Below are 15746 nucleotides of genomic sequence, written 5' to 3'. Positions count from 1 at the left end.
TATTCACAAGAGAAAACAAACCATGGAACTATTTCTACAACTTTATTTACATTTGGAAACAATTATAAACATGGAAAACTGTAAAGGCATAAAGGCCTTAACTTCCAGCATGGAGCAACAGCTACACAATGCACATAGATGAAATCATTATTATTATTTTTTAAATAATAAACTGAGTATTAAAAGTATAACAATCGCCAACAATAGAGCAACTATGGCTCATTTCCATTGACGCTCTTGTGCTGCTCCATCCTGCAACTACGCTGAATCTCCATGTGTTTGGCCCTCAGCCAGACGTCTCTGGACAAAGACGTGTGCCCCAGGCTCAGAGACAGCAACCTGACAACAGAGAGCTGGTCAATCGCATCCCATTGCAACATTCAAATACATTGCAGTGATTCCTAAGGCACATATTTTACATTTGGAAAAATATCAAAAGTGTGCCACGACTATGATACAAAAGGTGGTTAATCATGTATCTTGTGCCATCTAGTAGAAGAACATTTAATTGTTCTGGCTGTCAATATGCGTTGCTGGCATAGATAGCTGACCATTTGTACAAGTAAATAAATCATTTTGAGGTAAAATTTGGTCCTTTCTGACAACACATTTGATACTGGTGGCATGACAATTCAGTCACAACAAGTGACCTTTAAAAAGTACTCCCCATATAATCAAAATAAAAACAATTAAAGCCCACCTTGCCACAATGAGCATTCGGTGCAGGTCCTCAGCACTTATGCTATGGGGATCGTCCTTCCTCATGTCGACAAAATCATCCTCGACCGACTGAAGACAACGGGGAAACAATTTGTCTTAAGTGACTGCTCAATAGATCAATATGGATTGCAGTCTACGCAACATGTTTTTTCTACTGGGCTGTCTCACCTTGGTCACTTCTTCCGAGATATTGTAGTCCATCTGCCGGGCCACACTGAGGTAGAGTCGGAACTTGTTGAGCTGGGAGGTGGTCTGCGCATTTATGGGGATGCTAGTGAGATATTCATCCATGTGGTCTGGAGCCACTTGAGGATGCAGGTGTATCTGACAGTCTGACTGTTGGGTCAAAGAAAGAAATATATGCGTGACATTGTTTTAATGACATGTGATTGAATGCACAATTCTCTTTGCCGTCATCATGTCACTGCACGCCAGCAAGGAGCAAATCTCGATCAGCCATCACGCCAAAACAAACACAACCGGACCTCTGACCAACCCTGGAGGTTGTTTACAGCGTGCTGCCCTTCTCTGCAGACTGACGCCTCTCTCTGGATTGTTCCTGTGGCACACAGCTGCCGTCATGGCAACATAACAGCCCAGCACACAGGAATAGCACACAGTGCATTCCTTGCACTGTTGACAACAGAGTGAGACCCGTGCTAAAGCCCCCCCCGAGTTGGAGGGGGTTTCTGCGTCCAGCCAATGGCAGCTGAGACAGCAATGTGATGCTGGCTGGTAACAACCTCCAGCGTCGGAGATGATCCGGTCTCAGGAGAGGCTGGCGGAAACCTAACACCTCCCAGGCCTGGCAGGGGAGAGGCTCGGTTGTGGCGTGGGCGTCGCGGTGAGCGAGATCAGTGCGGCTGCGTGTCCTCACCGGCAGCAGCGAGCGCCCCTCTGATGCCACCAGCACGTTAATATTGCAGGGGAATTCCATCTGGTGGTAGTTAAAGTCATAATCAACCTTCTGCCATGAGATCACATTCCCCAAAGCTGTGACATTGCGCACACCTACAGCACCACACACACGTACACAAACAGAGGCAAGTCTTGTTAGTGTCAAATCATGCTTTCGGAGCTCGCCAGCTCGGGTCGACCCCTGGTGGCATGTGTGAGTTCCACCTGTTGTGTCCAGTTGTCCCTGCTCCAGTTGGGTTTCATCAAGGAACAGGGAAGTGTTCTTGGCCAGCTGCAAGGCTCCGCTCACCAGCCGGTTGGCCACGTAGTCCTTCTTTGGCACCATACGCATCTGATTCATGTTGCGAAGGCTCATGCCCAGATAGAACGACTACAGCGTATGAATAGAAGAGAGGTTGGTGGACAGAAGGTTTTTTTTTGTTAAAGAAATCGATTCCTTATTTTTTCAGAAATGTTGTCTTCCACCATATATCCCTATTCAGCCCTCTTTACCTGCCAACTGATCTTTAAAATGACATCAGAGTTGCTCAGATAATGACCAATCACCGCCCTATTTTCCAAAGCTGAGCCGTGATTGGTTGTTACCTCATTACTGAGCAACTGTGATGTCATTTTCAGTCGTATTAACCCCTGGGCGTTATTTGACCATTTTTTGGCTTTTTGTTGGTTCTGACCAAGCCATTTCAAAATAAAATAACACCCAGGGGTTAAGGCAATAAATATAAATAATTTTCATAATATATAAAGAATTAATAAATACTTCACACACACACACAAATTTACAAGAAATAAACTTGCAGATTGGTGACATTATAAAATGGCAAATTTGCCAGAAAAATACCTCTTAAATTTATGAGAAATAAACTCGTAGATTTACTATAGTCTGGACAAAGTGATGGCTTTTGTCCACCAGCAGCTATATAACGTGAAGATTCATTGGTCGTTAATGGAACAATCTTTATAAAATGAAAAGGCAGGATGGAGACGGATTTCTAAACTATCTCGTGACATACGGCAAGCTACAGCGACAACACTTCCTGACCCCTGATCAGCTGACTAATAAGACCAATCAGAAGACTAGCTGACTATAGGTAAATGCAAGCGAATGACTGCGAACAGCAGATTCAAAACATCTAGCGACTTGTAAACAACGCTGCAAAAGTGTGAATGCTTAATATGATATGGCTAATCTCTGCTAAAGCAATTACTATCTCCTTATCTGAAAATCCGGCTGAAAAGTATTGCTACATACATACGCTACGTGCATTTCTCGCAAAACATTTTCTCAAGTTTTTTTCTTGCAAATCTGAGACGTTTTTTCTTGTTTTCTCTCTCTCACACTTGCCACTTTATAGTGTCACAAACAGTTGAGTTTTTTTGACCACTTTATTGTCTTTGTGTCACAGTATGACATAGTTTTTCATCTTGCTTAGCTCACTGTTTGTTTGTTTTTTTTTTTAGACCACACGTCACATGGAAGCAAGATACCCAATGACAACAGTCTTGGATTTTACTCACACAAGGAACAAGCTGTTGGATGACCTCGTAGAGACGTTCAGTATACGAGGACACGGTGGGACATCCACTCATGTTCAACGTGAACTTGCCGAGCGGTAGCACATCTCGTCTGGCATACCTACGAAAAAAAATACCAAGCCTTGAATGAATAAATCTCCTTATGCGACTGGCAGCCGGGGAACAACGTGCACGTGTGATGTGACACGTACACGCTGGAAACAAGATGGAGGATGAGGTACTCGGCAGCCATGGAATCTCCCAGAAGGATGCGAGTTAGATATGCGTGAAAGTCCCCTCGGACTGACGCCATCTCACTCAGGGTTGAAGATAAAACTAGAAGAGAAGGGACAAGAAGTAACAAGAATGAGGTTCAAAAGTTAAAAGAGGACACAGATGATTGAAAATGGGACTTTTCCGTAGATAGCGTACAAAAACGTATTAAAACAGTGTTAATTTCTCACACTATAACAAGTGTGAAATCACACAAACAGACCGCCCATCTCATTTAAGATCACTGCTCGAGGACTTTGCTCACAGGCGTGGTTGTCTTGCAAGGTGGCACAAGGCAGCAGAGGGTTGTTTTGCGCCAGCGGTTTGGCGTAGAGCATGTGGAGACGCGGAACCAGCGACGCTGGGGGGCTGTGCACTCTCTGCTCCTCTGTCGTCTCCATCAAATCCGAAGGGTCGACGAGGGACGAGGACGCGTCCCTGCGTGGATGTACAAAGCGACAGATGTCCCAGGTGGCCATTTTAGGAGTATCAAACTACTATGAATAGACTCATACTTGTCTTCTGCCAGAGCGCTGAGGGCAGGACTCACTGAGAGGATCCCATAGACTTCGATGATGTCATTCAGTTTGAAGCTCTCCCAGTCCTCATACACCTGCCATAAACACACCTTGACTTATGGCCTAGTGGTCAGACACGTCAGTCCACCTCAGAAAGATAATGCACCTTGATTAAGCAAGATGGGCCTTTCTCATCTGGTAAAGGGAAGTTGAGGTCAAGATGTGAGGCGGACGCCATGTTGCCGGGAGCAACTTCCGTCTCCTTCCTCCGAGCGTCAGCCTTGCCGTGTTGGTCTGGGTTCATCTGAACACCTGCAGGATAGAGAAAGGAGCAATCTCATGTATGGCAAAAGATCCTAACTCTCTATTTATTTGTAATTGTGCTTGGCGATGCAATAGAAATGAGAAGTCTGTAACGCTGTTCTTATACCTGCATGATGTTCTCTCTGTTTCTGTGGCTGAGCATCCATGCCATCCATGTCATCGTCTTCATAGCTGCGCTTTTGTCTGTTTGGCGCGTACGAGGTGGACGGCAGCGCCCTCGATTGACTCGAGTCAGCGTAACAGTGCAACAGAGTTAAGGGAAATGAGAGAGTAGGGGTGGGAATATTTGAATGTCTCACGATTTGATTCAGAATCGATTTTTGATTAAGAATGATTTTTAATTCAAAATGATTGGATTGACAATGATTTTTGCTTCAATCTTTAGATGTGCAAGGAATTGTAATGATATACTCCAGTCTGACACGCTAATGCTAATTAGCGCGCTACTCGCGACACTTTTCTCACTCAAAAGAATGGCTCCACGCTGAAAAAAATAAACCAACTTTTATTGGAATAACGTGATCGTGACTTTTTCCTTCTACTCTCTAATGTGGCTACAACTTAACAGTGTATTAGACTACATGGAACCACACTGCCCCTCAGTGGCCAAACCGGGTACAACATGAACAGCGCTCCACATCAAGGCACACACAGACAAAGGCAAGACAGTATAAAATCATTTAAATAAAATCTATTTTAGGACATTTAAAATCGATTCTGAATCGTTCTAAATGAGAATCAATTTTTTGGGCACACCCCTAGTAAATAGACACAGGTTGTCTACAAGCTTTTTCATCAAAATTCAGACAAGATCAGGATATTTCTTTCACCCAAGAATTTTCCCCAGGAACAGGTACACAGTAGAAAGTTTGTCTCTCGGAGGTCACAATGTTTCTGGAGTTAAAATCCACCTGAGGTTGAACACAATAGTCATTAATTAGGGCATTTATGGATCTGAATGTAACTGATGTACTTACCCCACATTCTGTCACATCTTTGTACTTCCCACACCGTAACACCTGTTTGTTAGACAGTAAAATAAACAGCAATCAATATATTGAAAGTAGGCATGGGCCAATATTAAATTATGATGGTGTGATGAACATAAGAAAAAAAATCAGGGTATTAAAATTACAGCTCAAGAATTACAATCTTTTTAATTGGGACACAAAAAAATTAAGTTAGGATATGAAGAAACGTATACCACATTAAAAAGTCACAATGTCCTATCATCACTGGCGAGCTATTTTTAGAACAGACTGGCAGGCTACTCATGTTGTCCTTGTGGGCCCCCTAGCACCATTTATTTAAAGGACAATGTACATTAATCATTTACAAAAAAAGCATCTCTCTGTCCTGCCTCTCCCTCCTTCTCCCTGTAACTGCTCATCCCTCCTCTGGGAGAATAAAATACCGCTGGCCTCTCATCATCAACTTTAAAATGGCGTCTCATTTAGTTATCTCTGCAAGCTCCTTAGAAGTCCCCTCAACATTTAAAAGAAGAGCTCATTACCGGCGACGGACAGTAATTGAAACCTTGAGATTTTAAAACTAAATAAACCATCAAACCGGTAATAAAATATACTGACTGTTAATATGTGAGGAAAAGGCTGACTCAAAAAGGGATGGGAGTGCTCACCTTAGCTTGTGATGATGGATCAACAGTTTCATACACTCCCATGTAAAACTCAGGATCAAACATGTCCTGAATTAAACAGCGGAACTTGACCAAGCTGTCAGGCTTTAGGTAATGCAGTGGAACGTCATTCATCGATGGAACCTTAAAAAAACAAGAATATATTCATATTTTCAATGACAAAGTATGTTCTGACATGCGCAGGATTGGCATCAATGTTACCGAAGTGTGAGCATCCTTTTCTTTTAGATGACCTTTGAAGAATTCGACCACTTTTGCCTCCCAACCGGAATTTGGGTTGTTCTGAGATGCAGCTGAAATATTAACACGTGCACATGATATTAGTTTGGATCAGGCACATTGGCAGAGCAGGACAGACGCCTCTGGAAGAAAAGTGCAATAACTGAAGCATCCACGTGGAAGTGAAACTCTAAAATCCTTTGTATGGAGTTGTATCGTAACAAATAGAATGTTTTATAATACTGTTAAAAAAATACTAGTGACGATTTTACGACAGTTTTGGAGTTTCACCGAACCCACACTTTGTTTCGTATTGTCAATTTCACGTGTACGGACTTCCAAACATCCGACCTGTCACGTTTCTTCCACAAAAGTCAACCAAAGTTATTGCAGCCAATCGTGGGGCGGTGTTACTTATAAAGTGAAGGAAAGCATGCTGTATGTATGTTGCCTCCGACGAATAGCAAGCAAGTCACATAAGTACAGTTGCCATGAGCTCCAAAGCTAACCAGCTACAGTCACAAACTGGACTTGAATGTTGAACACGCGAGTGAGGGTCTTACCAAATAACTCCTCGACAACACCGAGGGGGTTGTTAATCCAGTTATGTGTGGAAGGCATCGCCGATATAGACAAATGCTGAATGTATGTGAAAGAAACTGTTAAAATAAAGCGGATAAGACACAATAGTTACTTGAATTCACTTATGACAGGATGGCAGAAGAAGCTAGGGCGGGAAACAAACGTCACTGGGCGAAGGGAGGAGTGCGTTTGTTTTACTTTTAAAGACCTGCCGGATCTAAAGGGGTATAGCTTTCACTTCTGTGTTAGTGTTAGTTTTTTGTTTTGTCTATTTTATGTTGATTCTCTATCGACGCAAGTTTCACCACACTGTTAAAATAATTAATATTACGAAAAGGGTAAGTAAACTAAAACTACCACTGTGCAAAGTATTCCTCCCGTCTACAGGTGGCAGTGAAAACGGGATGTGAGTTTTGTTCTAATCCAAGAAGCGCTACATTTTTAGTAGATCTCTATAGCCACGGGTGTTGATCTGTAGGGATGCTGAATGAGCACAGTATTATACAAATCATCAGTCACATCCATATCGCAGGCAATATCCGTTTGAGGGTGCCGCATTCCCGTTACATCGGAATTCGGCATACTATACAGTGTTGGAAGTTTTTTTAAATTTTATTTCATTTTTATTGCGGGAATGTATTTGTGATTACAATCAAGCCTTAATTGTGTCAAGAGTTTAGCACATGAAAAAATTAAATGTGAAACTGGAAAATTGACGTGTAGATCTTGACTTGTGAAAAATATAACAATGCATTCAAAATAACAATAAGTGCGTGAAACCAGGTTAAATATAATTAAGACAAAATAAGACTTCAAATTTCTAAATATTTTATGAAAGTGACAAGTTAAATACATAATTTATTCAAAAAAAGTAAATCTAAATTATATTTTACCTGAAAAAAAAGTTTCACACGTTAGCTTTATTTTTCAGAATTCAAGATCAACACATACATTTTGTTCTTCCAAATTCATTTTTTTACCCTAATGTAATTCCATACATTACTACTACTACTACGACGACGACAATTATTATTATTATTATTAATATTATTATTGTTGTTGTTGTTGTTGTTATACAAAAAAAATAATATTATTTTTACGTGAGTAAATAAAGTACTGCCATACTGTTATATTGTGTTTACAGTTACTGAGCTTGGCAGTTGTGACATGACGTAACATAAACAACGTTACGTTACGTTGTTATTTTTACAGTCTACAAAAATATAGTACTATAATCAACAAATATATATCTTCTTTTTTTCTCTCTGGTAGATGGCGACGCGTCATTTGAAGAACTTTCCTTTCTTCCCAGCAATTTTGAACGCATCATGACCATACTGCCTGCCTACTCCGGTAGTGGCTACGTGTAATTTAGAGGAAAATGGCAGATAGAAAAAACAATAATGTTCCTAACCCCGGTGCAAATTTGTTATTTAGCGGGGCTCCGGAGTTTAACTTCAATTTGCCTTTTATGCCAGTGAGTCAGGCGTCTGGTCCGGCCGTGCTGTCAGGAGGTAAGAAGAAATACCGATAGCCGAAACGTTAGCATACAAGCTAACTAGTTAGCAGACTTCCTGTTGGGACGTCAACTGTTATTCATTCCACACAGCCGAGAAATAGGAGTGAAAAGCATGATTGCGTTGTGAGGTTTATGTTGTCTGACAGGATAGCACCAATTTGCAACCATGTCATGTGGTCAGAGTTTATGCTAACAGATTTACATGGATTTTCATATAGTACAGTACACTTCTGTTTACGTTTAATTCTCGTGTTGAGATTTACATTGTGTCGAGTGCTTTGATGTTCTATATACTGTAGTGCACTCAATTTATTCATTTGTTTGAATGTTTAACATAACCTAATTAGCCTGTAATAGATTAGTAATACTGTAGTACATTTAAGTTTTAACTGTCATGTTTCGTGCAAAGCATAGATAAACTAATTAATGCTTTAAAATGTGCACTGTGATATCTATCAGAAGATTCTACTGAAGTTGGCGAGGAGGACAGCTTTTTGGGTCAGACTTCTGGAAATGGACAAGCCCCTTCTACCTTCAGCTACTTTTCTAACCCAGTGACCAGCAGTGACCCGTTTGCTTCTATTGGCCAACCATCATGCCCACCACCATCATCGTCAGCAGCAGCCATGTGTGCTGCCACGGCGTCTGTTCCTAGCAGTGTGAATATGGCCCCTCTAATGCCTCCAAGCTCACAGTTGAACACTACCCCTCCTGTTTTCGGCAGTACAGTGTGTCAAAGCCCAATGGGACGCCACACTCCTCCCCCTAGCACCATGACCTCGCCACCTCCGCAGATGCAACCACAGAGTCATAATCCATATAGACACACCCCCACCAGCAGCAAAGCTAGTCCTTATATTCCAGCTCCAGAGGTCCTGCCACAAAGCCACACGTCACAACACAATCCCTACTCTGTCACCTCAGGGTCACAATCATTCACAAAGGTAAACCTCAGCAGTTATTCTAAATTCCTTGAAGGGTAACTATTATACATAGGAAAATATTATTTTCTTTTCTCCTCCATTCAGCCTCCTCCCACTCACATGCAAACACCACCACCAGCTCCTCCGACCAACTCTACTGGTGCAGTCGTACCTGCTGGCCCCATGATGCAATACAACTATAATGTATATGAGCCTATTCAACCACACTGGTTCTACTGCAAGCTAGTGGAGTCCAAAAGTGTGTGGCTTCCTTTCAGCATCATCGACTCCCTCCAGCTTGAGGAAACATATAACTCTGGTATTTTGACTGAACAGCCATTCTGAGGCAAATCACGTAATAGGCTTCAGAGATTTAAAATGTGCCGTTTTATTCCTCTAGTTCAGCCAGACCCAGAAAATGTGATCGTGCGTACAGACGGAGGTCGTTTTGATGTGCACCTCTACGACCGCATGCGATCAGCTGTTTACTGGGAGGAGGAAGACTCGGAGGTTCGCCGCTGCACTTGGTTTTACAAAGGGGATACGGATAGTCGCTTCATCCCTTACTCTGAGGAATTCAGCGACAAACTAGAGGTTTGTCATCCAACTTCATTTGACTGGAAGCAGAGCTAACTAAAAAGCCTTCACGAGCCCCCTGACGATGGATTTATGTTCAGCACTGTATGTTGTCAATTTCAATCATATTTTTATTTCCACAGGTAGAGTATAAGAAAGCTGTATCAACCAACCAATGGCATCGTAGACTGGAGTTCCCATCTGGAGAAACTATTGTCATGCACAATCCAAAGGTAAATCTATTACAAGTCCCATGGTAAAGTGCTTGAAAAAATTAAAATATATATTTGCTTTTTAGATCAGTTATATCTCTGTGTGTTATAATGCGATAAGTCTCTTTTGTTTATATTTTTATATTTACCATGAAGCTAAAAATGGCAGGAACTTGGAAAAGTTGTGCGAACCCTCAGAATAGCGATTCGATGTGTGACGAAGCTTTGTTGTCAATGCGTCTGTAGGTGATAGTGCAGTTCCAGCCGTCCTCCATTCCTGATGATTGGGCCGCAAATCAGGATGGACAGACCAGGCCCAGAGTGGTGAAGAGAGGGATTGATGATGACCATGATCAAGTCCCTGATGGTAGACAAGATCTTCTTGACACAAATTCACATGTAGAGGGAAATGGATCATGGTCAAGGGGTTCTGCTTTTGAATTTCAGCTCTCTCAGTGCTCCGATTTTCTTTTTGGGACTGCTTCTTTCCACATTTGAAAAACATACATGCTAGGTTAATTTAAAACAAGCTCATGGACTAAAATGAAAAGGCAAATCACATAAAAAAATAGTGAAATACCTTTTAATGCATCATCATGAAACTCTTGATAACAGCCATAACAAAACTTCAACAAAAATTCTTCTCTATACATTTTCTAGGCGAGCTCCCCAAAGTGGACCATCTTGTGTTCATGGTTCATGGAATTGGTCCTGTATGTGACCTGAGGTTTCGAAGCATGGTTGAGTGTGGTGAGTTTCATGCCAGTATTTCTGCAGCCTCTTTGATGTCTATATCAACAATAAAATATATTTATTCAAATAAAAAACAAACAAACAGTAGTGCAAATGTAAGGTAATTTGCATATATTATGTAAAGTGTTATTTGTGCAAACAGTACTCAACAAGTTGTACGAGTATTTTGTTTTATGGCATACTAGAATATTCTCACAAATGTGGGAAATTTGTATTCACAGATATGTATTTGTTCCCTGCAAATTTAATGAACTTTCAAAAATGAGCGTATGCCAATGAAATTGGAGCACACAAAATAAAAACAATTAGAAAAAGCTTACTCTTTAATTTATGTTGAGAACTGTCTATGAAAAATATCATCACATTTGCTTGATACTGCATAATAAATACAAATGATTATACTTTTAGTGGACGACTTCCGTAGTGTGTCGCTGAAACTGCTGCAGAGTCACTTTAAGAAACCTTTGGACGATCGCGCCATCAGCCGGGTGGAGTTCCTGCCTGTCCATTGGCACACGGCTCTACATGGAGATGCCACAGGGGTGGACAGGTGAGGGGACCTTGCGTCCTTGAGATGTTGTGCTATTTATGTCATCTTGTAAAAGTGCAAGCTTTTAATTTTATTCTACAACCTTTCATTTGTCATTGCAGGAGAATAAAGAAAATCACGTTGCCAAGCACTGGACGATTGCGTCACTTTACAAATGAGACTTTGTTAGATGTGCTTTTCTACAACAGTCCTACTTACTGCCAGACCATCATGGACACAGTTGCCTTTGAGATTAACCGACTTCATGCGCTGTTCATGAAGAGAAACCCTGAATACAAAGGAGCAATATCTGTTGGGGGGCACAGCTTGGGTAATGCTCTACTTTTTTTTTTTTTTCAAGAAAAATTTCAAATATGAAAACTATCACGCCTTTATAGTGGTTAGCTAAAAATAGTGGTCAGAAAAATTGGTTAGCAGTTAGCACATCTGCCTCACACAGTACATTTTGTAGAGTGCATTTTACTCTAAAAAGAGTTTATTGGGTGGGTACCATTCTAAATAGAGTAAAATTTGCATTTGGAAGAGAGTAAAATATTCAGAGCAAATTTTACTACAAGAGAATGTTTTTGGTCTGTTTTGGGATATTAGCATATAGTAGTAGTGGCATAGCTCAGGTGGTAGAGTGGCCGTCTCCAAAGCTGCAGGTTGTGAGTTTGTTCCTCAACCTTAGTGTAATTTAGTTTTTTATTATACTAATAAATGTACTTAAAAAAATCTTTCTATGATTTACTTAGAATTTCTGAGTGGAAAAACTTGACTAGGTTTTTTTTCATGGGAGTAAAATTTATTCTGAATATTTTACTCTCTTCCAAGTGTAAGTTTTACTCTATTTAGAGTGGGACCAAATAGACTCTTTTTAGAGTAAAATGTTGTCTGCAAAATTTACTGTAAATTTTGAGGTTCTGGGGTTTGAATCTCAGTTTTGTCATGTATATGTGGGATTAGCATTTTTTTTGTTTATTTATTTAATTATGTTTTTTAAAAAAAATCTAATTAATTACTTTTTTTTAGTTGGGGAGGGGTGTTGCATGTTTCCCCTTGTATGCGTACATTCCAAAAAGATGTATGTTAGGTTCACTGAATGCTAAATTGTCTAAAGGTAGAACCTGTGTGTGAATGCTTCTTTGTCTAAACAGTATGTGCTCTGTGATTGGCTGGTAACCAGTCCAGGGTGTATCCCACCTCTTGCCCAAAGTCAGCAGGGATTGGCTCTCGGTCACCCGCAACCCTAACAAGGATATTCATTCATTGCAGGGTCCCTTATCCTCTTTGACCTGCTGTCAAATCAAAAGACTGACATGACCCCTTCTGCGGTGCCCACCATCAACGGAGAAGCCAAACAGGTGAATGCCGTTTTATTTATGAACCATCAATAATCGTAGCCATAATATGCGTCCCAAGCATTTCTGAAGTTTGTCTCTGAAATCAAGGTGGCAGCCCCGGTTCCACAAGCCGTCACACCTCCAGCTGCGGAGGACGAGCCCAAAGAAGAGGAGTTAGAGGACCTTCCCGCTGTGCTGGAGCATCTCGGCCTGTCCGAGTACAAGAACACATTTGACGAGGAAAAGATTGACATTGAATCTTTTGTAAGTGAAAATTGAATGAGAAGATCGTGAGCAGGCTGGGCTCTACTGACATCGTCTCACTTTAACCCTGGAGAACCCAAGAACCCTTTTCTTCTTTGGAAAATTAAGAATTATACATTAAATGACTGCTATAAGTTCACTGAACACCAAAATATATGTTTTTTCAATTTTAACCCTTTTTTTTTAAACTAGCTCAGAGTTGCTAATTTATCAAAATATATATATAAAACAATCCTAGGCATTCTGCAACATGATATGAATTAGATTAACAAAAAAAAACACAATTTTACCATCTGATGATTTGCTGAGAAGATGGTTTTGTTTGGATTGATTTCCAGCTCAAAAAAACAGCAAGTTGCCAGCCATCTTGTCACCACCACTCTGGCTCATGTAAGCGCAATATTCATCCATGCAGGGGTCAGAAGTGGCACTCTGGACTTTTGAAGTTAAATTTGTAAAAAAAAAAAAAAAAGGTATTTGTTATTTGAGTAGCAGAATTTATAGGGGCCAAATTTGACCCCGTGGGTTCTCCAGGGTTAAAGTTTTTTTTTTTTTTCTGTGTTTACAACAATATTTTTGTAATTTTTATTTATTTATTTACTTTTAGCTCATGTGTACAATCGAAGACCTGAAGGAGATGGGAATTCCGCTCGGCCCTCGGAAGAAAATCGCCAAATTTGTCAAAGAAAGAGTGGCTAAACAGGCAAGTTGTGTCAAATTGATTTTCTGAAGAACGTGACCCCTTTCAACAATCGTCTGACCTCTTGTGCACATTGGCAGGAGAAGAAAGCCGAGGTCCAGATGGTCAGTCAAGTTGAAGAGCCCGCACAAGCCGCTGAGACCGGCCCAGAGAAGAGTCTGCCGGCGGGCGTCTCCTCCATCCACGTCGACTACAACTACTTTGAAGTTGGCACAGGACAGGTACATGTCGTCGTGTCGACCAAACACCTCAAAATGATTCTTGAAATGTAAGCGTATACGCTGTACATCATGCTTTGCTTCCCCAGGTGTCGGTGGTCTACCACAATCTAGATTTCAGTCCATTGAATTTCTTTGCCCTGGGTTCTCCGGTCGGCATGTTTTTGACTGTCAGAGGCTTGGAGAAGATTGAAGAGAATTATCAGCTGCCAACGTGCAAAGGATTCTTCAATATTTACCATCCGGTAGGCATTCCTTCATCGTGCCCATGTACGATGTAGGCATCAGTCGTCATGGCTGACTGTCTCTCGTTCCTGTTTCAGTTGGACCCGGTGGCATACAGGATCGAGCCCATGATAATACCAGACTTGGAATTGAAGCCTGTTTTGATACCACATCACAAAGGAAGGAAAAGGCTACATCTCGGTAAGACAAAGAAACGCTTGCGTGGCCATTTCAATACTTAATACGGACTTTTCTTTGTGTTTTCAGAGCTGAAGGAAAGTCTGTCCAGGATGGGCTCGGACCTGAAGCATGGTTTTATCAGTTCGTTGAAGAGCGCGTGGCAGACACTCAACGATTTTGCTCGCGCCCACACCTCGTCTGCTCAACTTCAGGCAGAGTTGGCCATGGTGGCCGATCAGATTGAAGAGCAGGAGAAAAGAGCGCACGATTGTGAGTCTCTCTCTCTCTCACTCTCAAATGGATACAAATGGCTTTTTTTTGTAATGTCAGTGCTCCGTTTTTAGTTTCAGAACAAAAAGCCCTAGAGGTCCCCGAACCACAAAAAGAGGAGGAACCTCAGGTCAGGATCGGGATGCTGAATGGAGGGAATCGGATCGACTTTGTCCTGCAGGAGAAGCCCATTGAGAGTTTCAATGAGTACCTGTTTGCCCTCCAGAGTCATCTCTGTTACTGGTACAAGACTTGCTAATTAACAAGTGTATAATTAGGCAGCTTGGTAATGAAGTGCCATTTCCACCAGCGAAAATACAAGGACTGATGTTGCTTAACTCATTCACTGCCATTGACGGCTATAGACATAAAAAATTCATTAGAACTATTTCTTAGTTAAAAAATGTATTTTGATAAAGTATGAAAGCCTAAAAGAAAATTATTGTACATTTAGAACAGATATAAAATTTGTGATTAATCAACGCCCCTAATTTTTAATAATCTTTTCTTAAAAAAAATAAAAATAAATGTCTAGGTTTTCATACTCTTGTTAACAAAAGTGTAAAAAAAAATGTTAAACTAATAGAAATAGTTAAAATTATTTTTTGTCGTTTATAGCCGTCAATGGCAGTGAATGAGTTAATCTTTCTCAAATTGACACCTACCTGTAAGGACTAATGTATATGAAATGTTTGTGTTTTGTAGGGAGTCTGAAGACACAGCTCTGCTTATCCTCAAGGAGATCTACAAAAGCATGGGGGTCCAGCCAGAACATGTGGTACATTAGTACAATAAACCCCCATCATCAAAGACTTTTTCCATTTGGTTTATTTCATATCATTTTCCTGGATCATGTGTGCTATTTCTTTTACTGACTCCATGTGATTTGCTGGATGCAAAACTGTATTATACTATTAGTCTAAATGAAAAAAAGTAAATGCCATTGAATATTTAAAGAATTGACAAGTTTATTGTAACATTTTATAGTATAAATTATAGAGCTGGACAAGGAAAAGAAGGTTTGTAACATTATGCCAACAGATTGGAATAAAGTAGCAGCCGTTTTGGAAGCCAATGGGAAAATTGACCAATAAATCACATCCTTCCACATTCCTTTGTGTTCAGTTGTTTGGATGAGAGGAAGACGATATATACTAAGCAAATGAACCAACCAAAATATTTGGTTGCAGTAACATCCACAAAGGTCGCACAGCATTGTGAGATTGGTCTATAGACGGAAAACTAGTACTCCCCAACTGCAAGTTTCTGGTCGTGACGGGAAAATGGAGCACTTGTAATATTTTTTTA

At 40.8% G+C, this 15746-nt stretch overlaps 2 protein-coding genes across 3 annotated transcripts; one reads left to right on the top strand and one right to left on the bottom strand.

Moving 5' to 3' along the window:
• Nucleotides 1–28: 28 nt before the first annotated feature.
• mcmbp (minichromosome maintenance complex binding protein) lies at nucleotides 29–6893 on the bottom strand. Of its 2 annotated transcripts, XM_077581744.1 has the most exons (16): nucleotides 6708–6893; nucleotides 6127–6218; nucleotides 5908–6048; nucleotides 5246–5287; nucleotides 5090–5179; nucleotides 4375–4510; nucleotides 4111–4256; nucleotides 3942–4039; nucleotides 3692–3864; nucleotides 3366–3489; nucleotides 3157–3274; nucleotides 1843–2008; nucleotides 1598–1731; nucleotides 889–1056; nucleotides 701–789; nucleotides 29–339 (listed from the first exon to the last, which is right to left on the bottom strand). In XM_077581744.1, exons 1-16 carry the CDS (start codon nucleotides 6763–6765, stop codon nucleotides 213–215), a joined length of 1902 nt encoding a protein of 633 aa, XP_077437870.1. In that variant the 5' UTR covers nucleotides 6766–6893; the 3' UTR covers nucleotides 29–212. The 2 variants fall into 2 exon arrangements, with proteins under 2 accessions (XP_077437870.1, XP_077437869.1); XM_077581743.1 differs by having other exon boundaries at nucleotides 5090–5287.
• Nucleotides 6894–8040: 1147 nt separating this feature from the next.
• On the top strand, nucleotides 8041–15551 carry sec23ip (SEC23 interacting protein). The gene is made up of 18 exons (XM_077582125.1): nucleotides 8041–8240; nucleotides 8705–9189; nucleotides 9274–9487; nucleotides 9569–9762; nucleotides 9888–9977; nucleotides 10203–10323; nucleotides 10617–10706; nucleotides 11118–11259; nucleotides 11361–11569; nucleotides 12514–12602; nucleotides 12690–12845; nucleotides 13453–13548; nucleotides 13626–13766; nucleotides 13853–14008; nucleotides 14087–14189; nucleotides 14256–14438; nucleotides 14513–14681; nucleotides 15144–15551. The coding sequence occupies exons 1-18, from the start codon at nucleotides 8108–8110 to the stop codon at nucleotides 15223–15225; spliced, it is 2853 nt and encodes a 950-aa protein (XP_077438251.1). The 5' UTR covers nucleotides 8041–8107; the 3' UTR covers nucleotides 15226–15551.
• Nucleotides 15552–15746: the final 195 nt, after the last annotated feature.

Source organism: Vanacampus margaritifer, chromosome 12 (genome assembly GCF_051991255.1).
Source record: "Vanacampus margaritifer isolate UIUO_Vmar chromosome 12, RoL_Vmar_1.0, whole genome shotgun sequence".
Classification (NCBI taxonomy): Eukaryota; Metazoa; Chordata; class Actinopteri; order Syngnathiformes; family Syngnathidae; genus Vanacampus; species Vanacampus margaritifer.
This window is presented reverse-complemented; position numbering and strand designations above follow the sequence as displayed.